At 47.7% G+C, this 24793-nt stretch overlaps 1 protein-coding gene across 1 annotated transcript in view; it reads left to right on the forward strand.

The window, feature by feature from the left end:
* The window catches only part of LOC144153251 (lipase member K-like), a 41724-nt gene that overhangs the window by 10023 nt on the left and 6908 nt on the right, over positions 1–24793 (forward strand). The window contains exons 2-5 of the mRNA XM_077684899.1: positions 2755–2974; positions 9448–9559; positions 15322–15472; positions 24155–24250. Of these exons, the coding sequence (XP_077541025.1) occupies positions 2755–2974; positions 9448–9559; positions 15322–15472; positions 24155–24250 (579 nt within the window). The remainder of the gene's footprint in view (positions 1–2754; positions 2975–9447; positions 9560–15321; positions 15473–24154; positions 24251–24793) is intronic.

Here is a 24793-nt window from a genome sequence, read left to right on the forward strand (position 1 = left end):
CACTCACGCCAGTGTCTCCAGTGACTTAAGCCTTTGTCAGGTGAAGAGCGTCAGCGTTGACACTGGTTGCTCCTCGCTGTCCGGGCGTCCTGGTTGTGCCTCACGACCCCCCGTCACTTTGTTCCGCCCCCCGCGGCCGCAGCTCCTTTCAATTGTACCCCCGTGCGTGTATGCCCAGTCCGTTCAGAGGACAGTCGCTTTTCCGCGCCACCAGGTTCATATGCGCATGTACCGGCTTGCTCCGCACTTCACCCCCCTGTGTTCGCAGCACGCTCACTATACACAGTCACCCACGCTCGGGACACAGGGCACGTAGAGGATCACGTGGCCGGTATATATATATATATATATATATATATATATATATATATATATATATATATATATATATATATATATATAAGACAGAAAATAAGGGTTGGCAGTCAACAAGACATCGGAAAGCAAAGGGGAGGTTGTGGTGGGTCATTGAAACAGATGAAGAATTCTTTGAGTGAGAAAGAAAGTGGTGAAAAAATGCCCGCCGCGTAGGATCCGAGCCCACGACCTCCAGAATACCGGTCTGGTGTGATAACCACTACGCTACCGGCGGGGCTGTTTCCCAACCACTTTCTCGGGTATTTGTGTTAAGGTATTTTTTGTTTCCTGCATATATATATATATATATATATATATATATATATATATATATATATATATATATAGTAACGCCTCACATACTTGCACATATATATGACGGATGGGCAATCCCTGGGCTGGAAGAGAAAGGGGAACGATCCTCAGGCGTGTGCGTTTGGAGCCCCGTTCGTTCCTGGGAAGCTTCTCCGTCCTGTCCAGGAAATAAACCTCCCTTTTACCGTAACAGACTTGGTGGAAGGTGCGGCGTCACCACAGCGGACAGCGGCGTCACTGGATCTTCGTTGAAGCCGTCGCGTAGCTGGCCTCTCGCCCGTCCGAGAATTCATGGCGACCCCGGCTCAAGGCATCTCTTCGGCGACACCGCCCGGCGGCTGGCAGTTGCAACGAGAACCGCGGAAGTTTGAAGGCAAAGCGGAATAAGACATCGATGACTGGCTCACCCATTACGAAGGAGTGAGCAAGTACAACCGTTGGAATGCGGCATACAAGCTTGCAAACGTCGTATTTTCTTTGGAGAAGACCGCCCTGGTGTGGTTTGACAACAATGAAGCTAAATTTACGACGTAGGATCGGCTAGTAGAGTTAATGAAGGAAAGCTTCGGTGACGCTCAAGCCAAGAAGAAGCGAGTGGAGCAGACTCTTCTGCAGCGAGCTCAAGTCCCAGGAGAAAGCTGCACCACCTACATTGAAGAAATTATGCAGCTGTGTTGAGTAGTGAACGCCGAAATGCCTGAAGATGACAAGGTGGGCCATCTACTGAAGGGAATTGCTGAGGATGTGTACGTATTCCTCATTGGCAAGGAGCATTTGGACACCGTGTCGAATGTAATTCCGCATTGCCGCAAGTTCGAAGCCCTAAAAAACGCCGTATAACTCCAAAGTTTTGCCGCCTATCGAACGTGACTACTGTCGCAAGCGTTGACAGCACGACTCCCGCTTATCTCGCCGCTACCATACGGCAAATAGTCCGTGAAGAGTTGCGGCTACATGAAGACGTCCCAAGCAAGGCAGCAAGCTTCTCTGAAGGCTGTCTGACGAAAGAGGCTGCGTGTCGGTGCCCTTGTGTCCACAGTGAATGCATGAATCCGTCCATCAATGCTGCAAGCATTGAGCCCCACCGAGCCCCGGGAAATCTTAATGGTCCCTATCACAGGGACGCAGATTTTTGGCGGCAAGTTCGCTTTCCTAGTAATCATTATGCCGACTATTACGAACCGAATCTGCAAATGGATCACTCGAACACAGGAAACTACGAGGTTGGCCAGCGTGCCTACCAACCAGATATGCGATATGCGTCTTTTGAACGGTCAGATACGGGGCGTCGGCCGCCTGTTTGCTACCGCTGTGGCATGACGGGGCACATCCAGCGATTCTGCCGTCGTCGACGCCAGAATTAATGGCTAACTGAAACAGGTCAGCCTGTTTTTGCTGGTGTTGTCTCCATTTCTTCCCCTGGTTCAGTTCGGCCTGAATTGTAAATGATGGATGTTCCCCAAGTAGCTCGTCCCTGCATTTTAGTGGCTGTTTGTGAGCATTCCGCAGCATCCGGCTTTGAAGCTGACATGACCTATAACATATATGACTTTGTAATACCGAATTCGTGATTCTCCTTTGCTTACAAGTCTCCTACTCTGCCAGGATCTTTAGGCGTATAAAGTTTATTTCAATGCTCGTTACAAGCAGCATCCGTAACGTCTTCAATTCAATACTTTCGAAATTTTGCTCTAGCTTACAGTAGTTGTGGCTATACAGCCTGAAAAGCATTTACCGGCAAAGTTTGAAAATTCCTAGCGTACGCGAATGAATTTGTTTTTGTTATTTGCTTCCCTAAAATGACTATATGCCTTTTGAAGTCATCACGAATTTACGTGCCTGCGTGAAACCACATACAACAAGACACGCACGTCGCAATGATATGAATAGGCATTTGCGAAAAGTATTTGGCATTTGTTGCCACTAGGGCTCACACGATATTTGCTGTACTTCCATTATTACAGCTAAATATAGTTCACGTATTTTACTTGAAAGTTATATATACCAAACCAATAGTCGCAAGCCGGCTAACCCCACCCACACTCACCAGTACATTTTTTCGTATCTTTTCTGTAATCCCAGTCGCAACTAATAGTGAGCAAGGGCTACGCCGTTGAAGAGCACACCGTCGTAACGGAGGATGGCTACCTTCTCGGAATGCAGAGGATACCCCGGGGCAGGAACGAACCGCCCCGAGACGCACAGTGGTACCATGGCCCGCGAAAGATGCCAGTGCTCATTGTTCACGCATTGGCGGTTTCATCGGACGATTTTGTGTCCAACTTTCCCGACCAGAGCCTCGGTAAGCTTACACGATGGTGTTTAGAACCCGTCGCTCCAAAACAAGCGACCCATACCTCCTTTGGCATTTTTTTCGCGCGCTGATTTTATTGATCTGGGCAAGGATTAGTATACATAGAATTGTGTTCAAGCCGGCCCCGACTGTTTCCCCTTTCGGCAAATGTTTCGTTGCAGTAATGTGAGAAGGACCACTGACACCTCCTGCAATCAAGTGAAACCTACCGCGCATTCGGTTTTTAAAGCGAATGCTTTCTAAGTTGGACCCGTGGTGGCATGTAAAAAACTAATGCATTTCCCCGTAGACCGGTTGGTCGACCGAAAAGCTCTGATCAGATTTCTGGACACACGGCGCATGTGGAAAACCGGGCTTGCTTTGCGTCAAAGCGGCTAATAGAAAATCGCGAAACAGAAACGGTTCCAGATAAGACAATTCACGAATCGATTATTATGGACTACAATAGTACAGTAAAGCCCGCTTATATCGAACAGCGAGAGGATTGTAAAAAAGTTCGATATATCAAAAATTCGATATAGAAAGTGAAGCAAGGAAAAAAACTTATATGAGAGCAATCTAGCCGACGGAGTCACGAGCTAACGCTGAGCTCTTACCACCCTGCAGTTCACTATTGATACGACACTTTCTAGGAAAGAAAACAATAATTTATTGGGGCGAAAGAACTGCGAGTGCGGGCAGCGAGTGGTGCGGACTTGAAGTTCGGTGACACCGCAACCCGCAGCACCCAATGTGGCGCTTTTGGCCCCAACGGCATGCATGCGTGGAGCTGGTCCACTCTGCCACGGCCGGTTTGAACGCGCCCGAGCTCACGCTGGAGTCGCAAGCGACACCCGCGCCACCGCTGCGCGCCGATGTATTTCGGGAAAGCCTGCCGCATGCTTAAGGAGAGCGAAAAATCCCGCGCGGGAGAGTTAGATACATTCATGTGCGCAAAATCGGGTTCGATATAATAAGTTTTAAATGCATGTAATTTTTGCCAGAATTGTACAAGGGTTCGATATAGGCAATAATTCGATATATCTGTGTTCGATATAAGCGGGCTTTACTGTATACCTTTACCTTATAAACTACGTATCGGTATATATTTATATTCGTATACAAAGAGCGTGAAACATCGCCGCATGGGTTCGCTCCTTGTTTGAAATTCGCTACTTCGAGGATTGAGGATCGATTGGACACACTTTCAGCGACGGTTGGACCCACGTTTAGGGAAGGTTTTGACGCACTCGTGACGGAGTTTTGATGTTAAAAAACACCCGTGGTTCACTCAATTTTCTTTAGAAAGTAAATGTTAGAGTTTTTTTTTAAAGTAAAGCCGCTTTCAACTAGAGCTGCTTCGCGACCTGGCTCCCTGACAACGATGGAACATTTTGGAATATAAATGCGGAACAAAGGAATGCAGACACAATCGGAAGGGCACGCCTAGGGCGTCGAACATACCAGGAGGCTGTTTTAACTTTCTGCGATTGTTTTTTTTTTTTTGGAGCACAGCCTTAGGCACCCGTTACTGTGGTTGAGATGCATCCATCGCTGTGAACCAGCGGAAGTGAGGCAGAGAGAACGAAAGAGAGCGAACGCGGTGAACTGAAAATGAAGGATGGTATTCGCTAAGGGCGAAAGGGACACCTGAAAATTTAGGAGGACGTTGAATTGAATTGATTTGAATTGAATAACTTTATTGAGCCCACGTGGCCGTAATTGAGGAGGTAAAATGGAAGGGGAAAAGGTAATAAGACCAAGCGGTAGCGTTCAGTCACGATTGGGGCTCATTGGAGACGATGCATCATATCTTGCGAGGGGGAGTGTAGACCTAATGTCACACTACCTTTGCCAGGCCACTCTTAAATGAAAAAACACGTATAGCGTGTTGTAATTTTCGGTATTCGTAAAGGGGGACGTGCGGAGACGAGTTAGGGGCAGAGCAGGCAGCAAAAAATCGCGAGGAGATGTAAAAGCCTCAAAGGGCCATGTTATGCGTTTAGGAATTGGTAAATATGTTGGTGACAATTGGGACAGTATGGTGAGGTCGTGCAGTCTGAGTGGAACCATTTCGGCTGTGTGGCGGGTATAATGCCAGCACCAGCGATATACGTGTTCAAAAAAACTTCCCCTGATCGGGTTAGGGTGGGGACACCAGACAGTTAACTCTGTGGAGTCTTTTCGGCGAGCCACTTTTGGTTGGAATATCTAGCATGATCAGGTAGGAGGCGTGGACCTAGACCGGGTGCAAGATAGGGAGCAGCCAAGGTCGGAGGTGCACTGAAGGCTCTACCGCTCTGCATTATGAGCAGCCTGACTGCCGACCCCTTGGTATTACGCTCCGGTATCCAAACGACGCGGACGTGCGTTCTGTTGCGTCCCAGTAGATTTACAGTGGCTTGGATGTGATGGTCTGTGGGTGTTCAGACTAAGCTGTTTAAATTCTCTGACGGCGGCGTGGGAGTCGGTGAGGTGGCGGACTCTTGGTGGGGTAGAAGAGCCACATAGGTCATGTGATCAAGGGCTGCTAGAAGATCAAGAAGCTCAGCTTGAAGAGAAGCCAGGTCGAGGGTTGCCTTAGCAGTGGTTTCGCTGATATAGGGGTGTTCTTCACAGTGTCATGCAAGCTAATAGTGTTGTCGCGTAGCTTCGCGTCTGTAATTATGTCAACCTCGTTTGGCAGTCTTTGTGCCATGAATCGACAGAGAGTGCGCTGACGGGAAGACGCTAGCTCCGAGGATAGCTAATCCATGTTTGAAAACAGCGGTACCTCGAGCCCAAGGGGATTGAGGAGGAGATGGGATCGTTTGAGAGTCCCATGCAGTAATAGCGGCAGCCTGGATACTGAGCGTGCGTCGGAATTGCTGGTGATTTACGGTCTCTTCAAGAATATACGTCGGACAGAGGAAGCAGTGGCAGGAGCTTGCTCTAAAGCGCAGATGATTGTGTGCAATGGGAGGCCTGTGACCGTCCTCAGGAACGTGCTATGTAGAGCTTGTAGTTGTTTCATCGGATCCGAATGGAGGTCATATGCAGGCGTGCCATGGAGAATTCTACCAAGGGTGACTCACCGTGTCAGTGTTAGGCAAGCAATCTGACTAGCTCCACCATACTTATTAGACATCCTGGAGACCAGAACAAGAAAACTATTCCTCATAAAATCTGGCAACGTTCCGAGCATTAGGGTCTGTATCCACCCCAACAACGCTTGAATAGCTCAGTGCTATCTTGCAAGACGCTGAGGTTCAGGCTGGAGAAGTCATCGAATGTGACGCCACAACGGTCCCTTTAGACGCGCATCTTCCAAACTTGTAAAACGTTCCGAGTACCTTCACTACTCTGTACATCCAAAATAGAAATAGACACAAGGATCTTCTCAAAATCCGGCACCAATGCAAGCTCATCCGAGAGAATCAACGCTCTCTCGCTAATTAATGCTGGCATAATCTGTGTTCGGAGCGCGGCTGCGACCGCGGCCTCAGCAAATTCTGTAGGGTCTACCGAGGCCTCGTTGGTAAGAGAAAACTTCACTCTACGCTGTTCGAAACACTCACCCTACAAAATCCGCCTGAAATTGTGGAACACAACCTTATCATTCTGTTCTTGCCCCACGCCGCTTTGAATCGGCATTCGCCTTCCTGCCAATATAATTGCATCCCTTTATAAGGACCTAGACAGCCGTTTCTTCCTGAAATTGAGGCTGCCCTTCATCAAGGAAAACACCATTCTGAGCTTGGCCAGTATGGTCTTACAAGGCAGCACCGTCGTAACCTGGACAAGAGGTCCTAGCTGCTACTCCTTGAATTCATAAAGGACCACTCAGCGACAGTGACAGTTCCGATACAATCCAGTAGACCTTGGTTAGCCGAATCCGAAACCAACAAGAATCCGGCCCAATCCTCTAACCAGCTCCGCATCTCTCTCACCAAACTCTGTATAAGCTTACCGAAAGAATAATCAAATATAGAACGCAACAATTTCTCAAATACCTGCCGCCCTGGTTTCATCCGTGCTAAACTGGTTTTCGTCCACATCCTGACAAACACGGCTGCCTTTGGCACCTCGGCAGACTTACCAACCCGGAATGCCCTATCTAATGACATGCGAAATGCCCTTGATAATGTTAATCGAGCAGCCATCTTTACCGAACTGGATGCTGCATATAAGAGCCAACGGGCTCCAACTTCAATAAAGTCATTTCTATAAAATCGCCCTATTGAGCTTAGGGCACGCACCCGGGGTGGTGCACCAGAACCTATTTCTTGGCTAGGTGGAGAAACCAGTGACCTATCCCCGGGCCCGTGCTTATCAATTTTGCAATTACTGAAACCGGTCGTTATCTAGGAATCGACACACATATCCGTTCATAATCTACGCTGATGGTCTTACAGAGTGGACTGAAGCAGATGGATATCAAGGCGTTGGGAGCATGATGACTGCCCTTCACACAGCTGCCGCTAGCCTTCGCCAAATCCCCCCTATGGGTTAGAGTTCGCTCTTGATAAGACAGAGTTTGGGCTTCCTCATAACCTGCTACCTTACTTCCACCATGTTATCTACCTCGCCGGATTCTTGATTCAAACCAAACGCGACCAATTTCGCATCTTGGGAATTTTATTGGGGAGCCACAACCATGCCAAACGTTGGATCACTTCATTGAGACGAAACTGGCAACCAATTCTCTTAGGAGGGCAGCGAATAAGAAAATTGGGAAAAGAGAATGGAAAAGTGAAGCAGTACAGTACGGTTCTTCGGTTGTAGCTTGATAGTGCGTTACAGAGGAATTCTGGGCGCGTTTTTTCCTTATAGCAGCGGGGCAGGCGCAGTCATCTTAGATGTGCCTTCACACGGGAGAATGTTAGGGCGTGAGCACCGTCAACCAAGTGGCCCCTCGTGGTGCAGGAATCGGTCGTTTTAATACTGCGTTTTAAGGGAGGTTACTCAGAATTGTATTCCGAATTTATTTGCAATTTTCTTTGTTCTAGGCTTTAGGTGAAGCCGCAAATCATGGCAATTATATTAATAACAGCTTATCCTATATTTTGCAACACGAGAAAGCGGCATTGTCGGCCAGTTTTTGTTTTTGTTTTTACTTTCCTCTCTTTCTATGATGTGTCCTGACCTCTTATTTCTCATGGGACCACAAACTTCCCATCAAAACAAGATGTCCTACGGACGCCAACCTAGCGGGTCTGTGACCAGTGTTGCTGTAAACTGGCAGTTTGTGCCCCATAATTCCTCAACATCTTAGGATCCACCATGCGTAACAACAAAATATTGGAAAGTTGTGCAGGTTTTTAAAGGTGTAGGTAGCAAAGGTTATTTCGACATTTAACATTCAACACAGCTATGCATCATTACAAGTATTTGCTGTGGTCTCTGCTATCGCCAGTGATACACTATGATTGGTGTCCTACTTTCTTAGATGCTATCGTCGGTAATTGAGCAAATTGGCGCGATTGATACAATAATCGTCTACCATTGCCATCAATCCTCCAGGTCCTCTATGCGAGTGAACACACTAATCGATTCTTAGCTATAAGTAACTAAATTTGGTGTCTCTATAGCAATTGCACACATTTTCTTTAAACCTACATTTCAGTTTATGTGAAGCGGTATCATTCCGCCAGCGCACCACTTCATGCAAGTTCTTCCAAGTGTAACAACGCCGATAGTTCCATTTTTGTCAGCGAAAGATTCGCTGGTGTGGAACTAGTTTAGGGGCTCCTACTTCTTTTGACAGGCATTGTTTCAGCGAAGTTTTCTCAGAGAACACAAGCAGAATGTTTCTTCCCAGGCAAGAGTTATTGTCGAAATATTTTATTTATTGATTTATCAATATGCGTCCACTGCAGCAGGAAGGCATTTACTGATATGGGAAGCTTAAGCAAAATACTTCACCAGAAAGTTCGAACTTGTTCCTGTGAGAAGACACCACCCTCAAGTGACGGGAGTCATTATATTCACATCAATACACAAAATAGTGGAGCGCTGCAGAGCCTCGCCGGTCACCCCGTGGGTTTAGCTGACATCTGACGCGTATCCCGATATTAGTGGGTTAGGGTCTTACCAAATAACTATGGGTTTTTTTACTTTACTTCTTTGGAAGGTTTTACAAATTACAAACACTTCAACGCAGAAAAATGATCCGTATGCCTCTCGGTATTCAGAGCCTCTGGCTTCCCTTTCTGCGTTTATTCAACAAGCCCCTCACTTCCAATCCTCATTAGCTACACATATGAGATGAGTATGTGTGTGCATGTGTGTTTGTGTGCCGGTGTAAATGCGTACGTGTTTTTGTGCGTGTGTGCACGCAGTAATTCCGTAGTTACAGCCTCACGTCCTTTTTTGTGCCCTTAAAACGGAGAGTGAGCTCAAATTTGCGTTCCATAACATCACCTGTGTGTGACATTTATTGTATTGTGGTTTTGTAGGAACTCACGTTCAACCCAGTAAACGCCAAATTTACATATCAACAGGTTTTGTTCTGGCCGACGCCGGATACGACGTATGGCTTGGCAATTTGCGAGGAAACGTGTACTCTCACCACGTGAAATACTCACGGTGGGACCGCAAGTTCTGGCAATTTAGGTGAGCCAAGGTTCTTGCAGCTGTGCATGCTGCCCTACAAATGACACGTAAAGGAAAATTGAGCAGTGCTATTCGTGTAGTGCAGTAACATGGCCTCTTTGAGAAACAGCAAAGCTGTCACACCTTTATCCGTGATGTTGCCTCCCAATTGAACGTACAGAATTCTTTCTTGTACATGGCCTGTCCCATATCCTTCAAAATATATCGGAGGCATCAAGCAACATCGTATTCCTTTGGCTCCAAAATTGCTTGCGAATTATAGTCGGTGACATGCTGCTCGCACCTACCATTTTCTAGACAAAACTAAAAGCTGATATACTTGCTTGTTTCCTAGAAATAACCTCAACGTAACAAAATAAACTAGGTATAATACACCACCGCAAGCTCTCAATCGGTTAGAAAGTGAAAAAAACACTCAACAGAGAACAAGTGAACTGGGGACAGGAAGACCAATAACACAGGACTATGTCGCGACTAGCAACTGATTTATTTCGCCAACATAGTGTTCTGAAAAGAAGGAACCTGCACCAGTGCGCCATCGGTCAGCTTATCGAAAAAACAGAATTCCTGTCATAACAAGAACTGAGCGCATACGCTCCAATGATGCCGCGTACGGTGGCAATCACACCCGCTTTTTCGCATACGAGAAGCACACATATGTGTGTGTTATATGTGTGGAAACGAATCAGTTGTTCATTGCGCTATTGTCCTTTGTTTTAGTAGCTGCAGTCGTCATAACCTTGTTCAACATTTAGGCTCCCTAGGCGAGCTTAAGCGACGAATTTGAACTGTAGGTCAACAAATAATGAATAGCTAACATGGCTCCTTCCGATAGCGGCTCGATGTATTTGCTAGGGTGCTTTTATTGCTGCAAAATACACTCAGTAACAGCCAGTGTCAAAACTTAGTCACTTAGCACTGTTTTACATTTGGAATTTGCAAGGCTCCCCATTTTATTTCAAGCGTTGCGGCCCCCGGTGCCCAAAGCTAGGTCCACCGTTTTTGCCGTTTGTTGCGACAAACTTTTTCGTGATGCGAGGGATATGTGTACGGCGTGTAGTCGGCCTGCCTGAACGGTTCCGCTGTTTGGTTTAATAGCGGTTTTTTCTGTAGCGAGCGCCTGTGTGTTACGTGGCCGTGCAGCATTTTGGTATTTTCTTGCATCTTCTTCTTCTTCTCGGTCGTACTTCTGTTGGTGACGGCGTTTCAAGGCTGCAGCTAAGAGAAAAGCTTTTAGTAATTGCAAAGTATGCAGTACTGCCAGCAGAAACACGTCCGGGCTGCAGTTTCTTACCATTGCGGCGATCCTAATGTGATTGTGCATTTTGGTTCTGGTACCATGGCTGAGACGCTTTCATGCACGCCGTTCTCCGCAACTTGTTTTGGCATACATGTAATTTATAAGAGCGATCATACTACAATATATGCAACCATTGTCCTCACTAGAAAAGTTAGAACCTTGTTCTTTGCTTTAGCAAAGTATCTCTTACAATGGCCTTTAAATAATATACGAAGCAACTTAGATATTCATTTGAAGGAGCATAAATCCCTACACTTGCTGCTTTCTCCAAATAAAGGTTTTCGAATAGTAGCAAGTCTCGAGGCCTACAGTAGAGGCTTATAATTGGGTGTTTACTGTTACCAGGTACATTAACGCGCCTGGGGAAGATAACATGTTTATCTTGGGCATGGTAAATGCTCCTTGACCAACGTTCAAAATTCGTGATTGTCCACAAAACAAATTGAAAATTAGGCAAACCACCTTTGCTTGCTTTTGAATATTTCTTAATAAGCCTTTTGGCTATGTGATTTTTTGTTAAAATTTAAAATTTAAATTTTGGTGTGCCTAACGCACCGACGCGAGACCTGAGCAACGGTGTGAGCAATAGACCCTATGAAAATGCGCTCCGCCATCTCACGTCGACTCCGGTAACTAGATCCACCACTTTGGTACTGTCGTTTGAAACCGAAACCAAGTAGCAAAGCGGCGTCGAACATAAAAGGCGGGCACTGACCGCTCTTGGTGGTGGACTACAATGCCGGAGCATTGCTGCGTGCCGCAGTGGACGCAACGCGGAAATACCGGTCCAAATGGAGAAACGGTACGTGAAGTTCCACGCTCTTGAACGAACTTTCTGACGCGAACTATGCCGGCGCGAGCAACCTTTGTGACACGCTGGGCGCGGTGCGCTGGGAGCGAATATTTGTGGTTGGTTCGCTAAGCGCGGGATTTTGTAGTCGCTGTCCGGATGAAAAATACAGCTGCGTTGGAGTTCCGTGGCCCAGCCTTTGTATTCTAAATGAAGCCTGAGCGTGCGCCACCTATTTATCTGAGTGACATCGGCGCTTGAGAAGGGAAACAGTACCGCACGTTGTCAAAATTAGGCTTTGTTTTTTCACTCGTCCCTGCGGCTCTGCGCCCGCTTCATTTCATTGTTAAATGGTACAGCTTAGCCCCTACACTAGCCTTCATCTTACCTAGGGCTGTAAACAAACTTTTCTTGCCGCACTACGCCGTCACGGCGGGGTTGAAAATTTCCTCTGTGGCGGGCGCACGGTATGGGAGTATGTTGTTGGTTTCTTTTTTTTTAGCCGCGTGTCTTTGCGGAAGTGGCGTATACTGTTTTATGATGATCTAACGTTAGAAAATTCGAGTTTTTGCACTTGGTTCCTGATTTTCCGGGCTGACAGGTTTGTTGTTACGTCAAGTTAACTTGTTCCTCATTGTCATTTCAGCCACGATGTATTTACTGTCGAATATTTCGCGACTAAAATACACACTCACTCCTCTAGTTTGTCACATGCTGCATGCATGCCTCCGACGTAATGATAGTGGCCATGGCTGTAGGAAGCTGAGGCAATTTTCAAGTTTTATTAAAAAAACAACGGCCAGAGTTGCATCAGTCCGCCGCGCATCAGCTTGAGTGCGTTTGCCTTTTTTGTATCCACAGTAAAAATCCCAGTAAATTAAACTACTTCGCTGATTTATAGCGCGTGCAGTATAGCAAACTGTGGATATAAATGAACAAAGGGAAGCATACGTGCACCCCTGCATGCCGCGGTCTAGTAAACACGACGTTGCCCAGCCTCTGCGTGCTCGCGAGATGACCACGGCGAAATGTGGCATGAATGCTTGCTGGTAGCTCATAGGTGACCCAACACCGTGGGTGACCCTTCAGGTGCCAAGCCAGTCCTTGTTTCTGTCGCTGTGGGTGCTGAGGCCAGCAAAACTGAGGCAAGAAACCCATTCCCAAGGCTACCAAGTTTTCTCCCAAGCGCCTCCACGGCACTTTTTTGCTGCTCGCATTGCTCCTGCACTCGACGTGCGTCGAACAGACGCATTGGCAAGGGAAGGGAGCGGCCATTTTCTCGCGGGCTTCTCCAGTCAATGTCTTGGACACTCGCTGGCTTGATGCCCTGCTGTCTCGGACGTCCCCACTGCTGTGGCAGCTCAGTGCACGCAAGCTCCGGTGGGCGCCTCTTTAAAACCTTGGGCTTGCAAGAGGATGAGTAGGTGCACAGCCGCCAGGATGTGACTACATGATCCACTGCAACCCGCCGGGCAATCGCACGCAGCCTCACAATCGCCCCACTGTCCGTCTCAAACGTGAGGCACACAACATAGGGCCGGCCCCTTTTCTTCTGGGAGCGAAGGAAGCTGCTGAGTACATGGATGAGGCCCAACCTGCAAGAACAGACAGAGTAACAGTAAATAGCACTCAGGGACGAACAGGACTAGTCCGCTACAGTTTATGGTAAAGGGAACAGACTCAAAATGACCAGATTTTGTGTCTTGCTTAACACTTTTGGAAGGGCAATAATCTACACCTCAATCACCAATGATGTCAAAATTGTCTTTCAAGTTCGCGCGTGCAAGTATCGCTGCATGCTTTGTTAATGTATTTTGAAGAGAAGGAAGTTTAACATTTATAAACCTCACCGTGGGTAATGATACCAGTACCCGCATAATCGTGTTCGTCATAACTTAAGCAAGATGACGGACTCACTGGAACTCACTTCCAAAACTTCTCGAGATAAACAGGTAAACATTCGGGCTATACCGATGACCAATCGAATTTTAAAACATCTTTTAGTTCAGTGAGTTCGAGCTAACGAGGTTTTTGTAATGAAATGGGCCGGATCACACAAAACGGAGGGAACGCTCTTAGTGCGGATGAGGAGATGACATTGTATTTACAGACTGGACAGCACAGAGGGTTGAAGCAATGACAAAGCGAATTCACAAAGCGTTAGGGGGAAACTCAGATAATAAAACAGCCCACGCGGCCCGCTCCAGCGCCCGCAACTACAAAGTCCGCGCACCGTCCCCGCGTAAACGCCCCAGGGCAGCAAACGCTCACATCGGTTGTATGGGACGCGGGTGCCGACGTCGCCCTCGTAGCGGTGTCCGCGTCGTTGAGGTTGGCTGCCCAGGTTCCGTAGCCAGAAGACTTTCCGCCGGGTCCGCTGACGGCCTTGCTCCCGCCTCGAGCCCGGTAGCGCTGTTCGGAACGCCGGAGCTCGGTCGACGGTGGCCCGTGCTGGCGACGATGTCCCGGGCCCTGGCGGCGACGCCCGGAACCGTAGCGGAGACTGGCGACGGCGTTGCCTCACTGTGGCACGTAGACTAAACGTCTTGCCCTGAGGTCGCACAGAGCCGTGCCCCGTTCAGTCCGCCTTGTTCCCTGGCTCCGTCTCGCTCCCTGCGCCCGTGCCTCGTTCACCTCTTCTTCTTCTAACTCATCAGCAGGCGCTTGGCCTTGAGCTTCGGCTTTTTCCGCGTAGAATGTGGCGTCATTCCCCTTCGCGAGTATGTTCCATCACAGTTTTACTGTATTATCTGTTCGGGCACACTGAAAACATGCGCTTTAGAAACAAACACAACCACCCCACTGCCAAAAAAGGAGAAGCCAGACACACGAACAGATTTTTGCGGCAGAACATGCGCAATAAATAATGAAAACACACAAAAAAAGAAAATTCAAGGCGTATGTGCGCTTTTCTAGTTGACTTCGCCGCAAAGCGCGATTGCTTTGCGGCAAACGCGCGGGCGGACGACCGTCACGGGGAACGGCCGCAACCTTTCCGTAAACATCTTCGCCAAAAATCATCCAGTAAATTCGATGTACAGCGTTTGAAAATAACTAATCCACCCACTAGCGGCACGGTCTGGCGATTGTTGCTTTCCTCTTTCAGGGTTACTGCAACAGGGTCCCCGCTACGCATTTGCATGGTAAACAACGGTGAACAGTGTTATACAAATGCTCAAACCGGTTTACTCGCGTCAAGGAAAAAACAAACAAGATTTACTTACTGCGAGTCGCAGGTGTTTGTCCGCACCGATGAAGGCCAGCAATAGGCCTCGGTGGCTAGGCGGTATGCCCTGCTCCGCTGCCGCTAGGATGGGTCTTTGGCGCGGCACCACGAGTGGTACAAGTCCTCAGACACAGTCGGCAGCGCAGACAAGTCCTTCGTCCACAATCTGTGGTCGGGACCCGCAAAACGCCGTCTAGTTTGGGCCATACCGCGTTACCGTCGCCTACTCTTCCACAGTAAACAATAAAAGACTTCCCGATCGTCGGCCGTACCAATATGGCGAACTGCCTTGTTTACATCAGTGTTGCTAGATCACCAAGCAATTTCGCATAAGGTCTATTGTGGATGAACACCCCGTAAAATCATTTCCAGATTTTTCACATGCGACAAAATATCGGCATCCCAGCGTATCAGTTGATTGATTTTTTTTCCACATTACTCTACAGTAACAATGAACTAATAGAGTTCGATGCTCCAGCCATGTTGGACACAGTGCTTAGCGCCACGAATCAAGCGGCTCTGTACTACATTGGATTTTCCCAAGGAAGTCAAGCTTTATTTGGTCTACTTGCGGAGAAGCCACAATACAACACAAAGGTAACTACCCACAAGAAGATAAATAAATATAATGTTCATTAGTCCTCGGGTTCAAAACAGGGGATAAGACAAGAACCGCTGAAGACCAACATTTTGAGAAAGAAGGGGCATGAAAAGAAAAAAATGGATGCCGCTTAGCTAAGCTAACCCTGGATATGTAAAGAGAAAGCTTGGGTGATCCTGGTTAACTCTTGGTTTCACTTTGTGGACCTCTGATTTAGCTGTAATTACGATACTATTCGTCAAAAGCCTGCCTTTGTCTACGTTCGTGGTCTCGCTTCCGGCGGTTTACGAGCCGAATGGCCAGCTCTTCCTAAGTCTCCGACGCCAGCCTCGCGCGCTTGGCATTCCGGACTCTCTCCAGTGAAGCAGCTCACCAGGCGATATGCGCGAGGTGGTCAGACGCCACGTGCTCACTTCGGCTCAAAGCCTCCAGCTTCCGCGCTTCACTCAGAGAAGATGGCCCGGCCTCGCTCTCATCCCTGGCCAAGATCACGTGCGCGCGGCGAGTCACTACGTGGTCGGGCGGCGACACAGCTGCGTAGTGGCCATGCGCCAAACCGGTAGCGACGGCGGCGGCTAGTGAACGGGGCCGTCGGTGGAGTTCGCCCCGGCACGTCACGTGATGCGTTGCTAAGGATACGCCGCAGCCGCGGTGAAATGCACGCCGAATTCTCCGCGGCGTAAAAACCGCTCGCAAGATTATTAAAGCTTTGTTCAAAAATTTCGTTTTCTCAATGAGGTTCGAGTTGTCCTAAAACGTTGCAGCGACATGAACAATGTCCCATTGTTGTTAATTCTCGTTGTTCAGTTGCTAGCCAAAATACCCCGTTTTACCATGAACCATCTTGACTGCAAAGTTGAATTTCGGGAGCCCTTGACGTCACGTGCTGGGGATCACGAGGACATGGTTCTGATTCGGATTTCTCGTGCCTTCGCTTCTAGTAGATACGAAGCCCAACAATGCCTTTGTGGACGAGATTAAGGTGAATGTTAGAGAAACAAAGGGGTCAAAATTGTTTCGTAGCTCCTCCGTGCCCATGTGCTCCATCCGTGGGCACTTGTTTGAAAACCACTAGTTTGAAATTATTTTTTTTGTTTTCCTAACCCTGCCCGGATTATCTTTAGAGTATTTGAAAGTCTACTGTACCAATGATGAGCACTGTTCTACAAGGGGCTTAGGCACTCAAATCAAAATAATTGGGATACTCTGATGCTGCCACTTTACTTTTCTCGGCAAATTTATGTGGGTGCCTGATAAATTAATGTGCAAATGAACAAGTTTCTGTACTTGAATTTTTCAAAGGCTACAGTGATATTTAAAACAATTTTACATATTGACCATGCGGTCCTAATCTTTGGTCCAGTCCAGAAACGAGGCTTGATTGAAAATTTCATTACATCAGCAAATTATTCAGACACACGCACATAGCTCAGTATGCTGCGGGAAGACATGCTGGCTTTTTGAAGGACATGCAGCTTTTTGAAGGACCTGCAGCCTTCGCTCTTTTTTTGAGGAACCTTAAGCTTGAAGAGTTACAGTTAAAGAAAGAATTTCACCTAAAAGTTTCCAAAACTGGTGCCGAGAGTGTTTCCGTGGCTTTGAAAGTTATACGTAAGCTGGAGGAGTTAAACCAGACCGTGATGGATGAACTTGAAGGGGCACTGACACAAAATTTTGAAGGCGAGATAACTTCGGAGATAGATTGGTGGGAACACATATACATCATCTGCAAAATATCAGCGGCGAATACAGCCTAGAGCATATTTAAAATCAATTTTAAAGTGTGCGAAACGCAACCGAGCAGCCAGCAGAGGACTTTAAATAAACAACATCCAAACACGTCACGAGTTTGCGTTTGCCGCTTCCGCACTGCCGGCGTTTTTCGCCGGCTCGCCCGGCTCGCCGCTCCAATCGGAGGGCCGGAGGGCGGAGCTTCTGCTCTGGATAACGAATGACCCGATCGTTGGCGGCGGAGTCGCCGTGATTTCGTCAGATCATCGGGCAGCTGGCCGCGAAACAAAGTTCTACAGCGATTCCAGGCACTCTGTTTATATTACTGTTTATTACCATTGGATGCGAAAATGCGCCTGAGGCACGAAAAGCCCACTGAGCTAGCCGCACGGTCGCTGTGCAGGCGGCGGCCACGGCCGCGAAGTGGCCCAGGCCGGCGCAGGTAGCTCGAGTGATAGCTTGTTACCGCTGCACGAAATTGTCCCCAAGTCCCGACCATGGTGGCTTACATGAGAAAGGAGTTAATGATGCGATGGCGGGTTGCATTAAAAATTGTCATCTGGACCGCTTACGAGAGCGCCACTCGAATATCCGCCGCAATGCTAAGCCGAACACATCTGTAGGCGGACCTGTAGGCAGACCGGCCGGCTGCTCCCAGCGCGCGTCTTGCCACCCACCGTCTCGAGCGTCGTGCGTCGTTCTTTAGCCGCGGTAGCATTTACACTCGCAGCGCCTGCGTCACATCCACGGTCGCTTTTTAATTAAGCACCTCACGATATCAGTACGTGGGGGCATTCGCAGAAACTGTCGTCGATGCGGATTCGACAGTGCTACGGTGGCTCTGCTCTGTGATATCCCTCCAACGGTCACGTGGTCAGCTTTGTTCACACAAAATCCACAAAATCCGTCGTTTTGCGGCACTCGCTGAAACCGAAACTGCGACTGGCCGCATTGAAAATGCCTCTAATTAAACAACCGTCGCACGCTGAAGCAAATGAGGTTTCTACAGGTTATAAGTAGGTCACTAGCTACTTATCGCAACAAAAAAAAACAAGATGCAAAATTTTTGTGTCAGTGCCCCTTTAAGAAAATCAAGGACAGACAGGCATCCTACGTAAACGAAATAGGGAAATCTGCAGCACTGGAATTGAACGTTACCTCCCAAAGTGTCGCTGATACTAACACTGCTGAAAAAGCCATTCTTTATCTTGCCGATCAAATTACCACGATCGCATTGCGGTGTAATGACGCAGAAAATCGGCAGCGAAGGTCTAACGCCCTTTTTTGTAACTGATGAAGATATTTGGCACTACTGGGCCAAATCGATAGAAAAATTAATAAATTTTTGCATCCAGAACCTACAATCAGAAATAACAAGCGAACAATTCGAAACCGTGTACAGGTTAAGCAAGTACAAAGAAGAAAAAACAGACGCGGGGATCGCAAAATTCACATTTATTCAAGATAAACAGGAAGTTCCTTGTCTGCGCAAAAACTAAAAGGGTTCACTTTTTCAACCAGCGAAGATATCTCTTGAGCTACCACACAAAAAAAGGAAAAAGGTTCTACTTCGCCAAGGCCTAATATGCCACATTTTATCTAGCCGTCGACTCTGTGCATCAACAAAAATTACGCCCATCTTCCCGCGAGGGAACCCTGATGTGATGCGATGCATCGGGGGGTTCAATTGGTCGTAATGTTGCCTTCAGCGTTTGCGCTGACGCTGGTATTGGATTGTGTCAGCCCACTCGCTGAAGGGACCGTCGCTTCCATCACGTCTTCATCGGAAGAATCAAGTCAAGCACGGAGTCAAGTCACGCGGAGTCGAACGAGAGCGAGCGCTGACTGAACTGCCGCAGCGCGCTACCCGCTTTATATTCACAGCGCCTGACGGAGAGGAGACGGCGGAGGAGAGTCGCGCTTGCGCGCACTTGCGCACCGGAGCAGACGCGAGCGGAGCGTAGCGCGCGCGCAGCTGTTGTTGTTATGCTAATGCGACGGACTGAGAGGGTTGCACACAGCTGTCGGAGAGAAGAACGGGGGAGAGTTGCAAATTCGCAGGTGGTGTGCGTCGCGCATGCGCGCACTTGCGCGCGCCGGAGCAGTTGTTAATGCAGCGTTACGCAGCGAAGCGCGCCCAAACAAGCGCGCCAGCTATGGTATGCTAATGAGCCGGGGTTAGAGTGTTGCACACAGCTGTGGGAGAGAAGAACGGAGGAGTGATGCGGACGGACGCCACGACAACGACGCAGGAGGGACATGCCTCAGAGCAAGAGATTCGTCGCATCTAAAATACTCTGTCATCGATAATGCTACTGTAGCAGCTCGGGATGTCGTTGGCTGCTGAAGGAAACGAGAAAACAAACCCTGCGCTGGTTCGCAGTTTCAAGGAAAGACTTATCACAAGAGGAGTGCGTCGAGTGGGTCCCCCGACGAGGGAAAGGAGGGGGCTCCCGAGTTTTCCTATTTGAGACTGAGAAAGGGCCCCCAGCGAGCAGATGGCCGCGGCGCCATGAGTCGGCCAGACAGCAATGCAGGCGTCCCCGCAAAGGCGACCGTTGAAACGAAAGGGGCAATGATCCCGCAGTGAGAAGCCGATGGCGTCACTAAAAGGCTTTCGCTACAAAAGGAGCATTTTTCTCGACAGGCGGGCGGCAGACAGGAAAGCAAGGGCCGCTACCACTGTGGTGCTGTGATGCTTCCGATACGCTACTAACGAAGTGGTACTGTCAACGAGATTGCTTAGGAATGGCACATTGGCACAGAAACGCCTTGTCATAAACCGGAATACCACGCGCACTAAGGGCCGTCACCGAGAAAACCCCGTTTCTAACACAACTTCAATACTTCTTACATTTACTAACATCCGCAGCCTAATGCATAAGCGAGAAAAAGTTGGCTTCCTGATCGCCGATAGCGAGTCTGACGTCCTTGTGCTCAGCGAGACGTGGCTCCACCCTCATATTAACGATAGCGAACTTTTGCCTAATAGCAACGCCTTCAACATTTCCAGAAAAGACCGAATTGACAGAAGTGGTGGGTGCCGTTCTTACAGGCATTAAAACATTATCGTCTTGCATTATCGACATAACGACGTTCTTGAAATTATTTGGGTGACATGCAAATTTAGCCCTACTAACGTTGTTCTAATAGGAATCTGCTACCGACCTCCTGATGAAAATAGTTCTTTCACCCTTGAACTGCGGGAAAGTTTTACATATGTGATTACTTTGTGTAATACGGAATGTTTTTGTTCTGTGACTTTAATATACTGTAGATTGATTGGAACCTTTTCTACTTGCTTTGCACCACACCAGAAGAATTTATCAGCCTAACGCTCTATATTAACCTTGTACAGGTCGTCAGTGAACCTACTCGTGGAAGCAACAACTTAGACCTATTACTGAACATAGCACCTAAAACTGTCTCGGGGGGCTGTACACCTTGAAGGGGTTAGTGACCATAGAATGCTTGAAGTGTCTGTAAGATAACCTTTGACTTTCGCCATTAAAACTAGAACACAATTCTGATTTCCATAGAGCCAACTATGCAGAAATGAACAACAAATTTGAAATATTTTTCGAACAGTTATTTTTGCGCGCTTTTAATAACCGTTTCGTACATGATAACTGAGTACGTTTTTCTGAGCAAATGCTGGTTCTGAAAACCAATACATTCCCTAGATCTCTATTTATAACGAAAAATTCACAGGGTCAATCACCCAGCTCAAAAAATAACAAAGACGTCTGTACCAAAAAGCTGAGCGCCTACGCATTCTCATTTTTTGGGACAAGTACAAGCAGTGTTTGCGGGATTTGTTGCGCTCCACAATTTGTTCTGCCAACTCTAAGTATTTTACAAAAAACACCTTGGTTCTCCCCTAAAAATAAATCGAAAGACGTTCTGGCAGGAGATATCTCGTCATCATGACACTAACCGCAGACGTTATGAGATGAAAACCACGAACGTCTTCCTAGCAGTCATTGCTGTTCTTATTTAATACCTTTTTCGCATGTACATTCAATCAAACCTGTTTTATGCTATTTCTCCGTGTTTTACCCTGTAGACACGGCTTCTACCAAACGGGGTTGCCTTGTCGTTCAATAAGCGAGCCTGGTACGAGTGGGTGGCTTCAGATGTAATTCGGCACGCGGAACAGTGCAGGGACCAGAATATAATGGCGTATTCGGTTGGCCGCTCCGGTCCTCTGGCTCGGAGTCACCCAGATGCCAAGGCGGCTCGCAATCAGAGCGCGAGAGGCAGCGTACCAACCGAATGCATCGGCGATCTCGGAGAAGCGCGCCTGTAGTGACACCGTGCAGCCAGCGCGGGAAGCCGCCGGTTAAACCACTGCGTCTTGTGTCACGTGACCCGCCCTCCCAGCCAGATCGCGCCACGCTCTCACTTCGAAGTCAGAGCGGTCTGGAGCGCTCCGAGTCGAAGGATGACGCTCCAAAAGAACCATAGAGTTTCTTAGTAAGTATACTAGAGAGGAAACTGCGCCTTGTAAGCCATGTCGTCGTGGGGGTTCATGGGAAGACCCCCCTTTTTGGCTTGGGCTTGGCAAGACAATTGGATTCTTAAGCGCTTTTTGGGATTTGCTTTCTTCACTATGCATTAACACGTTTACGAGCTGCAAGGAAGCCGAAATCCTCCGTGTTCTGTGGTAGCCGTGTTCTGCCGCAGTCGTAGGACGCATGACTGAGCGGGTAATATGCCGCCGCGGAATTTGTAGCCGACGAAAAGAAGAAACAAAACGTTCTTCGACGAAGACAAGATATGACCATGGGGATACGACAGATACGGGCGCTTGTATCTTGTCATTGTGCTCGACTATTTAACGCCACGTTTTCTTTTTGCTTGTTAAACTAGTTGGCGGTCGGTGCACCGGTTCACCACGAAGGCAACGTTTTAATAGGCATGCTCAAAGAACTTTCCAAACTCTTCAAGCAACTTATTATTTGCAATAATGGTAAAATTAATAAAATCAGATTCTCTAATGAGTTTCCCTCCCAAATATTAACCTTGTTCGTGACTATAACTTTGGTTTGCGGAATAGCAGGCACAACCGTTCCGGCAAAAAAACGCTTTACTTCCTTTTTCTTTAGTTTTAAAACCGCCTGTTTTTATTTTCCACTTACATAACTGCACATTAAACTAGTTGGCGGTCGGTGCACCGGTTCACCACGAAGGCAACGTTTTAATAGGCATGCTCAAAGAACTTTCCAAACTCTTCAAGCAACTTATTATTTGCAATAATGGTAAAATTAATAAAATCAGATTCTCTAATGAGTTTCCCTCCCAAATATTAACCTTGTTCGTGACTATAACTTTGGTTTGCGGAATAGCAGGCACAACCGTTCCGGCAAAAAAACGCTTTACTTCCTTTTTCTTTAGTTTTAAAACCGCCTGTTTTTATTTTCCACTTACATAACTGCACATTATTCTTGCCGTTTTTGTGGCCCCTTGTTTAAATTTGCGGTCACTAAAACGTTTCAATCCAAGCCAATGATGAAACTAAGGCGAGCGCGATGTATAATGGCGGTGCATGACGACACAGACGGCCTTGACGTGAGCCGCAAAGACGCTAGCGCCAGATTCTTCTCTAGTGTATATTGTAAGAAACTCTATGAAAAGAACCAACCAAAGGTAGTTCGAGCGCTCGAATTGTACCAACCGAAGGCAGGGCCGCTTTTCAGAGCACTCCAGAGCGCTCGTAAACGCCCAACCGAACACGCCATGAGGGAGGCCGTCGAACCCGGAGCCGCAGCATGGAAATTCCTAGTTTATTTCTTCCGCTGTTTTTATTTTTGTTCGTGCCGTATGCACACAAAAAAAAATCCAGAAAGGGCAGCTAGTACACGGGCGATGCAATTGAGCATGCGCAGCGTTCGCTGGTGCTTAAACGGAAACATGGCGGGTACCAATTATTGGCAGCAGGCATTTAGCAGCAGGCAAAGGAACGGGGAACTCGGATTATTTTAGAACACTGCTTCGCATTTTGAAAGACGAGGAATCCAAACTGGGAGTGATGAAATAAAAACAAAAATCTGTCGGCTTACTTGACCCTTCGAACCGCAGTGATCTATGCTTGCGTCTTTCCTATTGATGCGCTTTTGAAGAAAATCTGTAGAATTTCTGGGGTGCATTTTTCTCTGTCACCTTCTTGTTACTGTTATCGCATTGGGTCACAAGACAATATTGTTGGTCAGCCTTGGCTTTTTGTTTTAGCACCTTAAAGATGGCGAAACGATTACGATGGGCGTCCGCTGAACGGATTTCCAGCGCTCCCGAATCAAAGCAGGCGACCGCAGTGCCGACCGGCTGCTTCTAAAAACCGAACGTCCTGCCACGGCTGGGCTAGAGCGGCGGCGCGCGCTGAGTTGCTGCCGCTCTACCCCGGCCGTGGTCCTGCTCCCGTGGTCCTGGTCCTGCTCGATGTGCACGCGGTAGCACATCCCGCTATCTTTCCTGCCGCCATAAAACGCCCGCGGCACCCTTTTCTCCTACTCACAAATTCGAACAAAGCGGCCGCGCGCTGCCTTAGCTGCTCAACCCAGCACATACAAAGCACGGCGGGAAGCCCCTCTAACGCCCGGTAAAACTGTCAAGGCCGCCGCTTCGCTGTAAATTGAGCGCTGCCGTGGCTTGGCAAACTGGAACTTCCCCTCCTTATATCCTAGGTGCATGTTGGGCTCGTAAAGGGGGTATTTAGCAGTGGTTGCGTTCCTTTCTTTTAGGTGGCCACAAGCGCTCATTAGAGTGCCACGGTACCAGTACGTGGGTTCACCAGTCACCGTGCCACCGTTTTGTCGGTTTTATATTTTTATCATTAGGGCGGACGACTACTAATTACACACGTCTATTTAGTCAAACTTTGCACCTACTTGCGACATTACAAACTGTGCTGTGCGAATGATTGCAAATGTGGTGTCTACTTACTTCAGATAAAGCTCTTTATGGCTATGGGTCCTATTGCTTACGTCGGACACCTTTCAGTGGCGGTTATCCGACTAGCACTGCCATTTGCCGAGATAATTAAGGTGAGTATTTTATAGAGGCAATTACTATTATCTACCACCCAATAATTTATGATGCTTTTTTTACAGTTTCTATCATCTCAAGTTCGCAACAAAGCATGAATAGCTCCAAAATCACAGAGCAAGTATAAAGATACTGTGCACTCCTTCCTAAACAGCTGAACATCTTCAAATAGTCTCCCTGCCATCGAGTTTATTTCGCCAAATCTGCATGCACCAATTGATCAGCCTTTGCATATGTAGAAATGTTTTGTCTGGGTCATTTTCTTGTTGATTTTACTAAGATATAAATTATATAAATAGCTTTGCCAGATATACTAATATGTATTCATCTTTACACTCCTGCTTTGGCTTAATTCTGGCCTGCAATATTGTCTAAATAAGTAACAAAAATAAACTTTTCGGTACACGCATAGCCGCAATAATATCAGTGGTTTTATTTTCATAGAGTGAAAGGTTGCGGTTCCTCTTGGAGTGCAGTATACTCCCCTTAGGACGATCTCAAGGGACCATGCCGCATTTTCTGTCCAACTTAACATAACTGCA

Source organism: Haemaphysalis longicornis, unplaced genomic scaffold (genome assembly GCF_048455015.1).
Source record: "Haemaphysalis longicornis isolate Haplotype H1 unplaced genomic scaffold, Haemaphysalis longicornis Haplotype H1 scaffold_9, whole genome shotgun sequence".
NCBI classification, from domain to species: domain Eukaryota; kingdom Metazoa; phylum Arthropoda; class Arachnida; order Ixodida; family Ixodidae; genus Haemaphysalis; species Haemaphysalis longicornis.